Source organism: Haliotis rubra, unplaced genomic scaffold (assembly GCF_003918875.1).
Source record: "Haliotis rubra isolate DU_JTF1 unplaced genomic scaffold, ASM391887v1 Scf648, whole genome shotgun sequence".
Lineage (NCBI taxonomy): Eukaryota > Metazoa > Mollusca > Gastropoda > Lepetellida > Haliotidae > Haliotis > Haliotis rubra.
The window spans coordinates 234,159-251,690 of NW_025767355.1; the positions used below are offsets into that span (position 1 = coordinate 234,159).

The window sequence follows — 17,532 nt, forward strand, 5'->3', positions numbered from 1 at the left end:
AGAGTGTACTAGACACGTGTGACACTATCAGAGTGTACTAGACACATGTGACACTATCAGAGTGTACTAGACACATGTGACCCTATCAGGGTGCACTAGACACATGTGACACTATATGAGTGTACCAGACACATGTGACGCTATCAGAGTGTACTATACACATGTGACACTATCAGGGTGCACTAGACACATGTGATACTATCCGAGTGTACGCGACACATGTGACACTATCAGGGTGCACTAGGCACATGTGACACTATCAGAGTGTACCAGACACATGTGACGCTATCAGAGTGTACTAGACACGTGTGGCACTATCAGGGTGCACTAGACACATGTGACACTATCAGAGTGTACGAGACACATGTGACGCTATCAGAGCGTACTAGACACATGTGGCACTATCAAGGTGCGCTAGACACATGTGACACTATCAGAGTGTACTAGACACATGTTACACTATCAGAGTGTACCAGACACATGTGACGCTATCAGAGTGTACTAGACACATGTGACACTATCAGAGCGTACTAGATACATGTGACACTATCAGGGTGTACTAGACACATGTGACACTATCAGAGTGTACTAGACACATGTGACACTATCAGGGTACACTAGACACATCTGACACTATCAGATTGTACTAGATACAGGTTTCACTATCAGAGTGTACTAGACACATGTGACACTATCAGGGTACACTAGACACATGTGACACTATCAGAGTGTACTAGACACATGTGACACTATCAGGGTACACTAGACACATGTGACACTATCAGATTGTACTAGATACAGGTTTCACTATCAGAGTGTACTAGACACATGTGGCACTATCAGGGTGCACTAGACACATGTGGCACTATCAGGGTGCACTAGACACATGTGACACTATCAGAGTGTACTAGACACATGTGACACTATCAGAGTGTACTAGACACATGTGGCACTATCAGAGTGTACTAGACACATGTGGCACTATCAGAGCGTACTAGACACATGTGGCACTACCAGGGTGCACTAGACACATGTGACACTATCAGGGTGCACTAGGCACATGTGACGATATCAGAGTGTACTAGACACATGTGGCAGTATCAGGGTGCACTAGACACATGTGGCACTATCAGGGTGCACTAGACACATGTGGCACTATCAGAGTGTACTAAACACATGTGACACTATCAGAGTGTACTAGACACATGTGACACTATCAGAGTGTACTAGACACATGTGGCACTACCAGGGACCGCCGACTCCCGCTCTTGTGACTCTTAGATTCTGAGGGTTTGTTGTGTTGGTTACATCCGCATCTTTCCTTATGAGTTGAATAACTTTTCCGATCCAACATCCCTTCCCGAGTTGGGCACCCCGTTGCGATTCCTCGGGTTAGTTTCGAGGTCCGGTGCCGATAGGTCACCTTCTCCTTCTATGAACAAATCATTGGAGAAGTTGGCTACTGTAGGTAGAACGGGTGGAAGCAGGAAGGTATGTTGATGATTTAGTTACGAGCTTTAAATATTTGTAATAGTGCCCAAGGTCCCGTGAAGAAATATAATGACCATCTAAATCATCTGAATCAAATTAAAATAAATTGAAGTATGTGTCATGACAATGATACTTGCTTGTATCACAGGGTGGAAGCGCTGTCCACACGAAATGTGGAGTTGCCCCAAAAGCAACTCAATTTCCTCGCTGGACAGTGAAAGACGAACATGTGGCGCAAGAGTAATGGTAAGTTGTCCCTCGCATTTTCATTATTTTGCAAGTATATCAGGTTTTGCCATTTGGCAGAGGGGTCTAGAAATTTACAGATCTTCCGTAATTAGTCAAGCAGCTTATGGGATTTCATGACAGTTTTTTGATGAAAGCAAATCATATATTCTTTTGTGTTTATATGTTAAAGAAGTTTAAAAAAAGTTTGGTTCCAATCTGAATGTTAATGCGAAAGCTATTTCTAGCTCAAAATCCAAGATTGCCGCCAAAATTTAACCAGGAACTGAAAAAGTTGCAAAACTCCGGAACAAAACAATGGTTTTAACATCAAATACCATGCATATTTGGTTAAGGAGTATATTTCTCATTATGCTGTAAGTCACCAGATCTTTTTAGTTTGCTTTTAGTCTTAAATTTACATAAAAGAGTTATTTTTAGCTCTAAAAGTCATTATGATAAATAAAACCCCCATTTCTGCACAAAGCATATATTTTATATAGAACTAGTACAGTGTGGAAAAGGATTATTTTTAAAAATGGATACTATTTCATTAAAACATAGAACACATTTGAAAAGAGGTTTTCTCGTATATTTTGGTGGTTTGAGCAGAGACCATATAATGGTCTCTGGTTTGAGAGACCATTGATGTCAAACGATTCGATCGTCATGTGCACATATGTACTCTCTGTTAACGCTGTACAGCAGTAAGGCGAAACAGCCTATAAATAGAGCGGGTTTTTCCAAATTTCACTTTGTCGCGAGGCTGTAAAATGGCAGGTAAGTGGAACGTTCTGTTGATCTTTGTTCGTCATTTATGGGCTAAAGTGATAAATTGCCATGCTTCTTTCTGGAGTGAGAACGTTATGTCAGATCATTATTCATCTTAGGAACTTAAATATGTCCACAGACATTCAAGAATACAGGAGGGCATGCCTGTATTTTGGATCCCACATTGCCCATCTGGATCCGCCCCTGCTCATACTACATTTAGTGTCAGAACATTGTCAAAAATATCGCATTCCAACTAGGAAGTATGTTTAACGTATTTCAGTTTTGCAGTCTAAGCAGTTAAGTAAAACTAAACACCCGCGTGTGTCCCTTTGCCTCGGTATAAGATGCCTAGTATAAGTTTGCCGACAGCCGCGATGTATGTATTTTTTTATTATAATTTAAGTCTTTCATTTCCCATTTTCATGTATTACAAAGGTAGGTATACAGTAATGTGTATAGATCTGTAATGCGATGTATGTCTCGGCTAGGCTGTCGGCTACATCCATCCGTGTGTGTGTTGTATTGCGGGTGTGTGTTGTATGTGGATGTGGGGTGTGGAGGATGTGTGTGTGTTGTATGTGTGTGTGTGTGTTGTATGTGGATGTGGGGTGTGGAGGATGTGTGTGTGTTGTATGTGGGTGTGTGTGTTGTATGTGGATGTGGGGTGTGGAGGATGTGTGTGTGTTGTATGTGGGTGTGGGGAATGTGTGTGTGTTGTATGTGGGTGTGGGATGTGGGGTGTGGAGGATGTGTGTGTGTTGTATGTGGGTGTGGGAAATGTGTGGGTGTTGTTTGTGGGGTGTGGAGGATGTGTGTGTGTTGTATGTGGGTGTGGGAAATGTGTGGGTGTTGTTTGTGGGGGTGGGGTGTGACAATCATTACCATACATCAATGTCTAGTTTCTGATCCATCCAAGACACCATTACAAGGTGGCAGCATCACATGCAGCATGTATAACATCAGCTGGGTTCCTTTTTGTTTCCAATTTGTGCTGAAGGTGTTAGGGATGAAACGATAAACCACGGTATTATAGTAGAACCGCCGTATTTAGCCTTCGGTACGGTATACAGTTCGGTACGTAATTACTGCAATCCCAAAAAATTCTGTATTTTCGGTTTTCGTACCATGTTTTTATTAACCTTTTTAACCCTTTTCTTAAAGGTCTAGAAATTGAACATTTTGTCAAAATCTATGCGTTTCTTTGCTTGACAGTAAGCTCTCATATACCGAACCGAAACGGACCGAACCGAAGGCCTTGTACCGCAATACGTACAGTACCGTACCAACAGAATTCTAATTTGAGAAAAAATTGTTTCTCAGCGTCTATTGTGCCCATGTTGGCATGTTCAGCAGTCTAGTATTGTGACAACCACTTTCCTCCTGTAGGCAGCTGGGAATCCATTCATTTTGAACACGCTGTTTTAAAAATGTCAACACTATTATTTAAGAGGTTTTGAAGGTCCAGCACCTGAAATAGGAAGAATAGTATGTTCTGTTAACAATGTGAAGTGAATGTGCAAGATGTGTTAGTGACTAAAAATTATGAAATAAGGTTACTTCCTTTAAACATGTACAATGTATGTGGTTTTGACATCAAATCACCATGGTGCACATATCATGTTCCAGACAATCCATATGGTGATGGAGGGACTGATGTATGGGATAACAGTAACCGTGGTAACTCGAGGTCAAGGGTTCCCTACCCAAGGGTTAATGACACAGCCTCTAGGTTTGACAACCCAAGGTCAATGGCTGACAATAATGCCATTGACCAGTTGGAGAAGATGGGTAAGTTTTAGACTTAGTCATTGATATACAGTCTGAAGATTATCAACATTGTTTATAAGAAGGGTTGTTGGAAGTGATGGTACAGCAGAGTACTTTGTGTATACAAGGGGCATAAGGCTAGTACTAGTGTAACTAAAAAGTCATCAGAGGCAGAGTCAGGATTTAATGAAGAGGATGCACACACTAGAAATTCCAGATTTACAGATAATTATCTGATAACTGGGACAATAATAGTAATCTGGTCTTATGGGGTCTGAACTAACAAGGGTTCACTGCTCTCTCTCTCTGCTGAATGATCATCAACACAGAAGAACTTGGCTGTTCTTCTGTAGCCATGTTTTGTGTTCCAGTCACAGACCAAGGGAGACAACTACATGACATGGTGGCCACGGTGAGGAAGGAGAGGGTAATGGCAGATAGGTTGTTGCAGGAGAAGGACAAGGAGATCCAGCGGAAGGATGAAGAGATCCAGCAACTAAGAGGTAGGACACCCAACCTAGCTGTAGCTTTCTCAAAGTATCAAACATGCATTGAATCATGTATGAGGAATGCTGGAAATATTGATTTTGTCAAGTTTTTCAAGTTGGCAAAATAGTTATGATGATGATAACGGCCTTAATAGGCACAACAATATTAACAAAGGTGTTACTATCTCATCCTTCTGGGCACCCATCAATGACTGGTCCAGTAAGGTGTGTTAGAAGCAAAGTCACTTGCCTAAGGAGACCTGACAGTCGACTAGACCATGTATTAAAGGATAAGTGTTACGACACATCCTCAGTTTGGTTCTGATGGTATGGTACCTTGAATCCCAGTATCAGAGAGTGAGGAGCCAGGATAAGAGAGATAGGAGCCAGGGCCTAGATTTTCAAAGCTCTCTTAGCGCTAAGATAGTCGTAAGTTAATGTTAATGTATGGCACTTACGACTATCTTAGCGCTAAGAGAGCTTCTAAAATCTAGGCCCAGGATAAGAGAGATAGAAGCCAGGAGAGATAGAAGCCAGGATAAGAGAGAGAGAAGCCAGGATAAGAGAGATAGAAGCCAGGATAAGAGAGAGAGAAGCCAGGATAAGAGAGAGAGAAAGGATAAGAGAGGGAGAAGCCCGGTATCACAGAGTGAGGAGCCAGGTTAAGAGAGTGAGGAGCCGGGATAAGAGAGAGAGAAGCCAGGATAAGAGAGAGAAGCCAGGATAAGAGAGAGAGAAGCCAGAGAGAAGCCAGGATCACAAGAGAGATAGAAGCCAGGATAGAGAGAGAGAAGCCAGGATAGAGAGAGCAGCCAGGTATAACAGAGTAGAAGCCAGGACACAGATTGAGGAGCCAGGATAAGAGAGTGAGAGCCAGGATAATCAGAGTTAATAGAGATCAGAGAGTAAGGAGCCAGGATAAGAGAGTGAGCAGCCAGGTATCACAGAGTAAGGAGCCAGATATCACAGAGTAAGGAGCCAGGATAAGAGAGTGAGCAGCCAGGTATCACAGAGTTAGTAGCTTGGATCAGAGAGTAAGGAGCCAGGATAAGAGAGTGAGCAGCCAGGTATCACAGAGTAAGGAGCCAGGTATCACAGAGTAAGGAGCCAGGATAACAGAGTGAGCAGCCAGGTATCACAGAGTTAGGAGCCAGGATAAAGAGAGTAAGGAGCCAGGATAACAGTGAGCAGCCAGGATATCAGGAGCCAGAGTTAGTAGCCAGGATAAGAGAGTAAGGAGCCAGGATATCAGAGTGAGAGCCAGGATAACAGAGTGAGGAGCCAGGTATCACAGAGTAAGGAGCCAGGATAACAGAGTAAGGAGCCAGGATAACAGAGAGAGAGCCAGCCAGCCAGGTATCACAGAGTAAGGAGCCAGGATAACAGAGTGAGCAGCCAGGTATCACAGAGAGTAAGGAGCCAGGATAAGAGAGTGAGCAGCCAGGATAAGAGAGTGAGCAGCCAGTATCACAGAGTAAGGAGCCAGGATCAGAGTAAGAGAGTAAGGAGCCAGGATAACAGAGTGAGCAGCCAGGATCACAGAACAGCCAGTATCACAGAGTAAGGAGCCAGGATATCAGAGAGTGAGGAGCCAGGATACAGAGTGAGCAGCCAGCCACAGAGTAGTAGCCAGGTATCACAGAGTAAGGAGCCAGGATAACAGAGTCAAGGAGCCAGGTAGGAGCCAACAGAGTAAGGAGCCAGGTATCACAGAGTAAGGAGCCAGGAGGAGCCAGGAGAACAAGAGGAGCAGCCAGGTATCACAGAGTTAGTAGAGAGTAAGGAGCCAGGAGGAGCCAGAGAGTGAAGGAGCCAGGTATCACAGAGTGAGCAGCCAGGTATCACAGAGAGCCAGGATACAGAGTGAGGAGCCAGGATAACAGAGTCAGAGAGAGCAGCCCAGGCAGGATATCACAGAGTAAGAGCCAGGATAACAGAGTGAGCAGCCAGGCCAGGTATCACAGAGTAAGGAGCCAGGATATGAGAGTGAGGAGCCAGGTATCACAGCCAGGTATCACAGAGCCAGGATCACAGAGTGAGGAGCCAGGATAACAGAGTGAGCAGCCAGGTATCACAGAGTTAGTAGCTTGGATCAGAGAGTAAGGAGCCAGGATAACAGAGTGAGCAGCCAGGTATCACAGAGTAAGGAGCAAGATATCACAGAGTAAGGAGCCAGGATAACAAAGTGAGCAGCCAGGTAACACAGAGTTAGTAGCTTGGATCAGAGAGTAAGGAGCCAGGATAAGAGAGTAAGGAGCCAGGATAACAGAGTGAGGAGCCAGGTATCACAGAGTAAGGAGCCAGGATATGAGAGTGAGCAGCCAGGTATCACAGAGTAAGGAGCCAGGTATCACAGAGTAAGGAGCCTGGATAACAGAGTGAGCAGCCAGGTATCACAGAGTTAGTAGCTTGGATCAGAGAGTAAGGAGCCAGGATAACAGAGTGAGCAGCCAGGTATCACAGAGTAAGGAGCCAGATATCACAGAGTAAGGAGCCAGGATAAGAGAGTGAGCAGCCAGGTATCACAGAGTGAGCAGCCAGGTATAACAGAGTTAGTAGCTTGGATCAGAGAGTAACAAGTCAGGTATCAGAGAATTAGGAGTCATTATAATAAGAGAATGAGGAGCAGGTATGAAAGAGTGAGGAATTTGATATGAGATAGGAGCGAGGGATCAGCGAATGAGGAGCCAGGATCAGAAATTAAGATTACTTTTTCTGTTTTCTTTTCTGTTTTGAAGTCAGCCCTGTGCAGATATGGACCCAGACAGATACATACCCTTGCCACACAGTTATGTCAGCTATGTATGAATTGATCAGAGATGAAATACTCTACATGTATGATGTGGGAATTGTATTTTGTTGATTGTTAAAAATGTGGGGAAACTGTCTGTTTTGATCCAGATGAGCTGGCATTGATGAAGAAGCAGTTTGATGAAGTCAGCAGCAGCAGAAAGGGCAGTGGTACTCTAGGCGCCGTGGGTCCAGTAGGTCCAGCTGCTCCCAGCTCAGTGAGTGTGGTACGTTAAGCTCATACTAGGTCGGGTAACAGGGGTCGGTTACTGCACAGAAATACTGCTATAGTGCAAGGGAGACAGGGGTCTGTTACTGCCAAGAAATACTGCTGTAGTGCAAGGGAGACAGGGGTCTGTTACTGCCTAGAAATACTGCTATAGTGCAAGGGATAACTGCGATAACAAGGAACAAACTGGTACATTTATTATGGCAGTTAGGTGTTTGGTACAAGTCGTAGGTCTGACATATGTGTCCTGTGGGGGAAGACCTGCCTGCAGGCACCTAAGAGAGCCTTGTTTTCCTGCCTAAGTGTCACTTCTGTGAAGCATGATGACAGATAACACTCAAGCCTTTTGCTAGCTTATTACAAATATTAATTACAAGTTGCACATGTCCCTGATATTACAAATATTTCTAAGGCCAGACCAATTTTATTTCCTGTTTTACGGATTTGCCTGTCATATTTTTTTTCAAGAATAAGAAAAAAAAAATTACTTTAAAAAAATAAAATGCTAATGTTTATATTGGCCAAAAATGTAAACTTACAAGAAAATAATTTTTTAGATTGATTTTTGCCCCATATACACTTCATAAATTCCAAAAGTAAAATACTTTCAGTATTTAGAAGGAATATTACTTTGATTGGTGATTTTGTTTTTATTTTTTTCCCTCCTGCCTTTAGGTTTTCTGAGGACAAAATCCGTAAAACAAGAAATAAAATTGGTCTGGCCTAAATAAACTTCATCTGCACATACATACATAGATATTACAAATGTGTAGGGCCATCATTTGTCAGTATGTCATTTGTCATGGCTTGCCAGCCTGATGTGAGTCTGAGACCATCACCACTTAGGTGTAACTCACGATCCGGGGTATAGTGCTGCAGGAAGCATATCAGCAACAAACCAGCTGCCCTGCCCTGGCGTGACCGCTACACAGCGTGGTGCAGCATCTGAGATGACCCCTGGTGGTTGTAGTAGTGCTTACATGATACACGTTACATGTTACATGTTACAGACACCGTCACGCCCTCGGACTAAGGCCCTCCTGATACCAGGGATGCAGACGGGCGACACACTCTACAAGTTCATTGATCGGGAAATCCGCCCCAATCAAAAATTTAATTCACGGTGTCTGCAAATCATCGACAAACTTGTTCGATCTCTACAGGCTAGAACAAGCCCTTTCAATATAAAGCGAATATTGAAGGTACTGTACTACATCTTGGGAGTTTCTTCTCTGCGAGGTATAATTGGGATTTGTAAATAAATATAAATATTTCATACATCTATCAGCCATTGTCTGCATGTCGCCTGTCATATAATGTTTATCATTAAATGTACACGTATTGCCTACCTACTCAAATCATGAGTTCAAGGATGATGGTGATGTGTATCAATGAACCTTTACACAGCAGCTGTCCATTCACCTTACACTGCCATCTGATTGTCAACACTGCTGCGGAGCTTTTGATCTGACTTGACACTGATAGTGGTGACCATGTCAGAAAATGAACATATTTGCATATAGTTTGTTGATGTGTTAGTGAAACTGAAAATGTAAATGTCTGCCAGGTGTCAAAATATATCTGACTTGCATATTTTCACTTTTTGTCCAATTGTAATCTTTGTTATTTTTCTGTCAGATAAGTTTGAAATATTTACTTCAGGACATAACACTCTTCATTCCCTACCACTTTTCAGCTCATCAGCTTCAACACCCTTCATGAAACCATAATCATCATGGATGATCAACTTCTATATATTCACAGTAGCGACATCTCGGTATGGCTTCAAATATACCGTTTTTCAATTGTATAAGAGGCTATACTGAAACGTCGCTATTGTAAATATAAAGAAGTTGATCATCCATGAAGTTTTGTCATCTCCACACCACTAACATCTAGACTGCCACTCAAACAAATCATAATCATCAAGATTATTATTCCAGGGTGGCTCGTTGGGCAAGGGTACTTCTGTGAAAGATAGGTCTGACATTGACCTTATAATCTTCTTCAATGGCTACAACACTGTCCAGGAGCTTCAGAATGACAAAGAGAGGTTGCTGCAGCAGTTGGAAGACTATGTCAAGAAGGACTGGTCCGATCATCTTATTTTGAAAGAGAAGACGCCATATTCTCTTCAGTTCTATCTGAAGATTGATACTGATGACAAGGAACATGAGGTGGACCTTCTTCCTGCACTGGACATCACCCAGAGTGGACGTATGTGTCACTTCCTGTGGACAGATATCCTTCCTGTTCCTGCATGCACCAATTCAAAATGATAAAAATGATACAATGGAGAATGTATTTTTCCAAAATTGTCAACTGACAAAATAATCGTAGGCACTATATACAATTTTATGTTTCAAACATGGTTTCTATGAACATGAGGAAATGGTCTTAAAAATCTATTACTGCTGTACATGTACTAGATAAAGTGAGTGAGTGAGTGTACTTTTATGCCACACTCAGCAATATTCCAGCTATATGGCGGCGGTCTGTAAATAATCGAGTCTGGACCAGACAATCCAGTGATCAACAGCATGAGCATCAATCTGCGCAATCGTGAACGGATGACATGTGTTAACCAAGTCAGCGAGCCTGACCACCTGATCTCGTTAGTCACCTCTTACAACAAGCATGGCTTTCTGAAGATCAATATTCTAACCCAGACCTTCACGGGTGTACTAGATAAAGAACTTCTTGAAAACATTTTGGATTATCAGGGCCTCTGTTCCCTAGAGCTGACTCAGATGGACATATACGTGGAATCCATATCTGTCCTTGGTCGCTGCGAAGTTTGTTCATAAACTACATCGTAACCTGATGTGCAGTCCTAGATGTAGTATTGCAGTTCTAGATGTAGTGTGACATCCTAGATGTAGTGTGGCATCCCTACATGTAGTGTGACATCCCCAGATGTAGTGTGGCAGTCCTAGATGTAGTGTGACATCCTAGATGTAGTGTGACAGTCCTAGATGTAGTGTGGCAGTCCTAGATGTGACAGTCCTAGATGTGTGGCATTCCTAAGATGTAGTGTGGAATTTCTAGATGTAGTGTGACAGTCCTAGATGTATGATGTGTGACATCCTAGATGTAGTGTGGCAGTCCTAGATGTAGATGTGTGACATCCTAGATGTAGTGTGACAGTGACAGTCCTAGATGTAGTGTGACATCCTAGATGTAACATTCCTAGATGTAGTGTGACATCCTCCTAGATGTAGTGTGACAGTCCTAGATGTAGTGTGACATCCTAGATGTATCCTAGATGATGTAGTGTGGACAGTCCTAGATGTAGTGTGACAGTCCTAGATGTAGTGTGACAGTCCTAGATGTAGTGTGACAGTCCTAGTGTGAGTCCTAGTAGTGTGGCAGTCCTAGATGTAGTGTGACAGTCCTAGATGTAGTGTGAAATTCCTAAATGTAGTGTGGAATTTCTAGATGTAGTGTGACAGTCCTAGATGTACTGTGACATCTTAGATGCAATGTGGCAGGACCAGATGTAGTGTGACATGTATGTATTACTGTTGATCACACTTATCCAACAAAATTGCAGGTCAGCTGTCTGAAATCTACAGTGAAATGCAACTTCTGTCTGGACCAGAGAGGGATCCGTACTCATGCTGTTTTGCACCTCTTCAGTTGGACTTTGTCTCAGCCACTAACCGAGTGTCGACCCCCGGCAAGGTCAAGGACTTGATCAGACTCCTCAAGTACTGGATCAAGGTAGCTGAGCATGAGATGTTCAGCAGAGTTACTGATTTAATCAGCATGTTAAGTTTGCATAGTACAAATTGGAATAAAAAACAAACACATGAAAAAATACTTTTGATACCTCCAGACTGATTGTGTAAGGTTGAGGACAACACTGTGATATGGTATTGTTTCTGTGTAAGGTTGAGGATGTCCAACTGATATGGTGTTGTTTGTGTATGGTGTTGTTTCTGTGTAAGGTTGAGGACGTCCCACTGATATGGTGTTGTTTCTGTGTAAGGTTGAGGATGTCCCACTGATATGGTGTTGTTTCTGTGTAAGGTTGAGGATGTCCCACTGATATGGTGTTGTTTCTGTGTAAGGTTGAGGACGTCCCACTGATATGGTGTTGTTTCTGTGTAAGGTTGAGGATGTCCCACTGTAAGGTTGAGGGCAACGCTGTTATGTGCTGTTGTTTCTGTGTAAGGTTGAGGACGTCTCACTGATATGGTGTTGTTTCTGTGTAAGGTTGAGGATGTCCCACTGATATGGTGTTGTTTCTGTGTAAGGTTGAGGATGTCCCACTGATATGGTGTTGTTTCTGTGTAAGGTTGAGGGATGTCCCACTGATATGGTGTTGTTTCTGTGTAAGGTTGAGGACGTCCCACTGATATGGTGTTGTTTCTGTGTAAGGTTGAGGACGTCCCACTGATATGGTGTTGTTTCTGTGTAAGGTTGAGGACGTCCCACTGATATGGTGTTGTTTCTGTGTAAGGTTGAGGATGTCCCACTGATATGGTGTTGTTTCTGTGTCCCACTGAAGGTCTGTGTAAGGTTGAGGATGTCCCACTGATATGGTGTTGTTTCTGTGTAAGGTTGAGGATGTCCCACTGATATGGTGTTGTTTCTGTGTAAGGTTGAGGACGTCCCACTGATATGGTGTTGTTTCTGTGTAAGGTTGAGGGTCCCACTGATATGGTGTTGCTGTGATATGTGCTGTTGTTTCTGTGTAAGGTTGAGGACGTCTCACTGATATGGTGTTGTTTCTGTGTAAGGTTGAGATGTCCCACTGATATGGTGTTGTTTCTGTGTAAGGTTGAGGACGTCCCACTGATATGGTGTTGTTTCTGTGTAAGGTTGAGGATGTCCCACTGATATGGTGTTGTTTCTGTGTAAGGTTGAGGGACGTCCCACTGATATGGTGTTGTTTCTGTGTAAGGTTGAGGATGTCCCACTGATATGGTGTTGTTTCTGTGTAAGGTTGAGGATGTCCCACTGATATGGTGTTGTTTCTGTGTAAGGTTGAGGACGTCCCACTGATATGGTGTTGTTTCTGTGTAAGGTTGAAGATGTCCCACTGATATGGTGTTGTTTCTGTGTAAGGTTGAGGATGTCCCACTGATATGGTGTTGTTTCTGTGTAAGGTTGAGGATGTCCCACTGATATGGTGTTGTTTCTGTGTAAGGTTGAGGACGTCCCACTGATATGGTGTTGTTTCTGTGTAAGGTTGAGGATGTCCCACTGATATGGTGTTGTTGTTTCTGTTGTAAGGTTGAGGATGTCCCACTGATATGGTGTTGTTTCTGTGTAAGGTTGAGGATGTCCCACTGATATGGTGTTGTTTCTGTGTAAGGTTGAGGACGTGTCCACTGATATGGTGTTGTTTCTGTGTAAGGTTGAGGATGTCGCACTGATATGGTGTTGTTTCTGTGTGGTTGAAGGTTGATGGTGTTGGGACGCCTGTTATGTGCTGTTGATATGGTGTTGTTTCTGTGTAAGGTTGAGGATGTCCCACTGATATGGTGTTGTTTCTGTGTAAGGTTGAGGACGTCCCACTGATATGGTGTTGTTTCTGTGTAAGGTTGAGGGATGTCCCACTGATATGGTGTTGTTTCTGTGTAAGGTTGAGGATGTCCCACTGATATGGTGTTGTTTCTGTGTAAGGTTGAGGACGTCCCACTGATATGGTGTTGTTTCTGTGTAAGGTTGAGGACGTCCCACTGATATGGTGTTGTTTCTGTGTAAGGTTGAGGACGTCCCAGGTTGAGGGCAACGCTTCACTGATATGCTGTTGTTTCTGTGTAAGGTTGAGGACGTCCCACTGATATGGTGTTGTTTCTGTGTAAGGTTGAGGATGTCCCACTGATATGGTGTTGTTTCTGTGTAAGGTTGAGGATGTCCCACTGATATATGGTGTTGTTTCTGTGTAAGGTTGAGGATGTCCCACTGATATGGTGTTGTTTCTGTGTAAGGTTGAGGACGTCTCCACTGATATGGTGTTGTTTCTGTGTAAGGTTGAGGGTTGAGGACGTCCCACTGATATGGTGTTGTTTCTGTGTAAGGTTGAGGACGTCCCACTGATATGGTGTTGTTTCTGTGTAAGGTTGAGGATGTCCCACTGATATGGTGTTGTTTCTGTGTAAGGTTGAGGGAACGTCCCACTGTTATGTGCTGTTGTTTCTGTGTAAGGTTGAGGACGTCCCACTGATATGGTTGTTGTTTTGTTTCTGTGTAAGGTGTAAGAGGAGGCAACCCACTGATATGGTGTTGTTTCTGTGTAAGGTTGAGGATGTCCCACTGATATGGTGTTGTTTCTGTGTAAGGTTGAGGATGTCCCACTGATATGGTGTTGTTTCTGTGTAAGGTTGAGGACGTCCCACTGATATGGTGTTGTTTCTGTGTAAGGTTGAGGATGTCCCACTGATATGGTGTTGTTTCTGTGTAAGGTTGAGGGCAACGCTGATGTGCTGTTGTTTCTGTGTAAGGTTGAGGACGTCCCACTGATATGGTGTTGTTTCTGTGTAAGGTTGAGGATGTCCCACTGATATGGTGTTGTTTCTGTGTAAGGTTGAGGATGTCCCACTGATATGGTGTTGTTTCTGTGTAAGGTTGAGGACGTCCCACTGATATGGTGTTGTTTCTGTGTAAGGTTGAGGATGTCCCACTGATATGGTGTTGTTTCTGTGTAAGGTTGAGGGCAACGCTGTTGATGTGCTGTTGTTTCTGTGTAAGGTTGAGGACGTCCCACTGATATGGTGTTGTTTCTGTGTAAGGTTGAGGGCAACGCTGTGATGTGCTGTTGTTTCTGTGTAAGGTTGAGGACGTCTCACTGATATGGTGTTGTTTCTGTGTAAGGTTGAAGATGTCCCACTGATATGGTGTTGTTTCTGTGTAAGGTTGAGGACGTCCCACTGATATGGTGTTGTTTCTGTGTAAGGTTGAGGATGTCCCACTGATATGGTGTTGTTTCTGTGTATGGGTTGTTTCTGTGTAAGGTTGAGGATGTCCCACTGATATGGTGTTGTTTCTGTGTAAGGTTGAGGGAGGACGTCCCACTGATATGGTGTTGTTTCTGTGTAAGGTTGAGGATGTCCCACTGATATGGTGTTGTTTCTGTGTAAGGTTGAGGATGTCTGTTCACTGATATGGTGTTGTTTCTGTGTAAAGGTTGAGGACGTCCCACTGATATGGTGTTGTTTCTGTGTAAGGTTGAGGATGTCCCACTGATATGGTGTTGTTTCTGTGTAAGGTTGAGGATGTCCCACTGATATGGTGTTGTTTCTGTGTAAGGTTGAGGGCTGTGTAAGGTTGTCCGCAACGTCCACTGATATGGTGTTGTTTCTGTGTAAGGTTGAGGATGTCCCACTGATATGGTGTTGTTTCTGTGTAAGGTTGAGGACGTCCCACTGAGGTCCTACTTCCTAGAGCTCCTGGTTGTCCAACAGTGGAGGGAGGCCAATACTCCCCAGGACATCAACCTTGAGGAGTGTTTGAAGAACATCATTAGTCAGCTGATAGAATGTAAAACCATGGCCATCGCTTTCACGGACCACTATGATTACAAAGAATACAGAAAGAGCCTGTAAGTAATATCAATAACATTCAGTCGTGATGTTACGGTGGGAATGATGGCATATGATGTTTGTGGCTGCCATGTTAAGTTTCAATGGCATAAGAACCTTTGCTGTCTCAGATGCCTCCGATGTGTTTCACGGTTACACTATCATGACTTCCTGTGAATCTATTCAGATTTGTCCATCTGCCATACTGGTGTGTGCCAAGGATGTGTATTAAACCTTTTTTCTATTTGTATGTTAATGAGATTGCAGATAAAAAATCCCAGAAATAATGATAATGGTATACAATTACATCATGAAGGTGCAAGAATTAGTTATGTTACTCTATGTAGATGATATAATTATATTTTCAAGTTCTGTAAATACAATGTAGTTGTCAAACTTTGATAACTCAGCTTCTACGATGAGTGGAAACGTAACGTTGATTTAGATAAGTAATAAACAAAAGTGGTTCTTTGGGGCATTGGTAACGTTGTATAAATATCTTGGTGTAATATTTTCAAGTAAATTATCATGGCTATATGTGAATAAAATGAATACATCTCCATGGAGATCACATTATCAGCTGTGGCCCAACAGCTATATGTGAATAAAATGAATACATCTCCATGGAGATCACATTATCAGCTGTGGCCCTACAGCTATATGTGAATAAAATGAATACATCTCCATGGAGATCACATTATCAGCTGTGGCCCAACAGCTACATGTGAATAAAATGAATACATCTCCATGGAGATCACATTATCAGCTGTGGCCCAACAGCTACTACATGTGAATAAAATGAATACATCTCCATGGAGATCACATTATCAGCTGTGGCGCTAACAGCTATATGTGAATAAAATGAATACATCTCCATGGAGATCACATTATCAGCTGTGGCCAAACAGCTATAAAATGAATACATCTCCATGAATAAAATGTGGCCCAACAATACATCTCCATGGAGATCACATTATCAGCTGTGGAATACATCTCCCCAACAGCTATATGTGAATAAAATGAATACATCTCCATGGAGATCAGATATATCAGCATGTGAATAAAATGAATACATCTCCATGGAGATCAGATTATCAGCTGTGGCCCTACAACTATATGTGAATAAAATGAATACATCTCCATGGAGATCAGATTATCAACTGCTGATATGTCTGGCCTGGTTTTAGTTATCAACTTTTGTATTGCTGCCCGTGGCATATAATAAGAACCATTTCTCTCTATGGCTTATGAGTGGTAGCTTGTCCTAGTGGTTAGAGAATGTTCTTCTCACACTGAATGTTTCCCATGGGTACAACGGGGATAGCTGGACTATCACTACAGACATGGAGATTAATACTTGCATCACTCTTGTTGGCTTAACATCTTGCTTTTATTTTTTGATTTCACAGTATTTTCACCCAACTGTAACCTGAGTAAAATTCTCCAGCTCCTGACTATTTGTTTTTCTCCTCTAGAAAGCCTCCCTTCTTGCTGGATCCAGCCAACCCTTTCCGGAATGTGGGACCAGTTAGCAAACGGGAGATTGAGGAGACGGCACGCAAAGCAGCAACTCTGCTCAAGAGATGGGAGGAGGCGTGACAGTGGAGGTGTGAGGTTGTCTGACAGTGACTGCATCTTACTCGCAACAAACATGATGTCTGAAATGTGATTGTTTGAAATTGTAATATGTAGAAGCCACGCCATTTCACTGAGTGAACACAATGCTATCCATGAGACATGACCACTTCTATGTTACATTCATCGCTGCTGACACACAGTTACTCAAAGTGCAGAAACTTTATGATGAACCAGCTTGTAGGGGCGGTTCCCCTCATCCAGAATGATAGTGTGTCTGTAAAAAGGAATATTAAATTCATTGGTTGTGGATTATCTGTCTGTATAATGTTTAATGTATTCAGAGCCCTTTGTGGGTGACGATCTCAAGCATGGTGTGGTTTGGTTATGTGAAAACGACCTCCGGCTGTGTGTCTGGTCCTGATAGGGAGAGCCGATGGGCAGTCCATGTAGCTTGATTGATGGAAGCGTACATGGAAATGTACCAGCTGTACAGGTAGCTGTGCTAGATGTGAAGGATCAAAACCAACTCCGAGGTTTTGTTTGAAACAGTAAGCCCGCGGCAGAGGGAAATTGGGGAGGGACGAAAGTCCCGACCTGATTTCCCGATGCCAAGGGCTTTCTTTTTTAAACAAAACTGAGGAGGGGGTTTTGATCCAAC

At 43.0% G+C, this 17,532-nt stretch overlaps 1 protein-coding gene and 1 long non-coding RNA gene across 7 annotated transcripts; both read left to right on the forward strand.

Moving 5' to 3' along the window:
- The first annotated feature begins 2,426 nt into the window (after positions 1 to 2,426).
- Positions 2,427 to 17,188, forward strand: LOC124257015 (2'-5'-oligoadenylate synthase 3-like). 6 transcript variants are annotated; one of them, XM_046690981.1, is made up of 10 exons: positions 2,475 to 2,496; positions 4,117 to 4,161; positions 4,207 to 4,278; positions 4,629 to 4,760; positions 7,647 to 7,762; positions 8,775 to 8,966; positions 9,708 to 9,981; positions 11,318 to 11,487; positions 15,126 to 15,316; positions 16,772 to 17,188. In XM_046690981.1, exons 1-10 carry the CDS (start codon positions 2,490 to 2,492, stop codon positions 16,893 to 16,895), a joined length of 1,323 nt encoding a protein of 440 aa, XP_046546937.1. In that variant the 5' UTR covers positions 2,475 to 2,489; the 3' UTR covers positions 16,896 to 17,188. The 6 variants fall into 6 exon arrangements, with proteins under 6 accessions (XP_046546934.1, XP_046546937.1, XP_046546935.1 ...); XM_046690979.1 differs by lacking the exon at positions 2,475 to 2,496 and adding an exon at positions 2,738 to 2,786; XM_046690978.1 differs by having other exon boundaries at positions 2,427 to 2,496; positions 4,117 to 4,278.
- Positions 10,376 to 11,311, forward strand: LOC124257016. Its single transcript, XR_006893162.1, has 3 exons — positions 10,376 to 10,752; positions 11,048 to 11,106; positions 11,137 to 11,311. It is a non-coding gene; the product is annotated as an uncharacterized LOC124257016 (long non-coding RNA).
- Positions 17,189 to 17,532: the final 344 nt, after the last annotated feature.

What these genes read in the sequence shown, in the direction of transcription:
- LOC124257015 (XM_046690976.1), top strand. Translation starts at nt 2,753, where the DNA reads ATGTTTAACGTATTTCAGTTTTGCAGTCTAAGCA. An exon ending in CTCCCAGCTCAGTGAGTGTG is followed by an intron (nt 7,763 to 8,774) that starts GTACGTTAAGCT and finishes TACATGTTACAG; the next exon opens with ACACCGTCACGCCCTCGGAC. An exon ending in AAAGAATACAGAAAGAGCCT is followed by an intron (nt 15,317 to 16,771) that starts GTAAGTAATATC and finishes TTTCTCCTCTAG; the next exon opens with AAAGCCTCCCTTCTTGCTGG.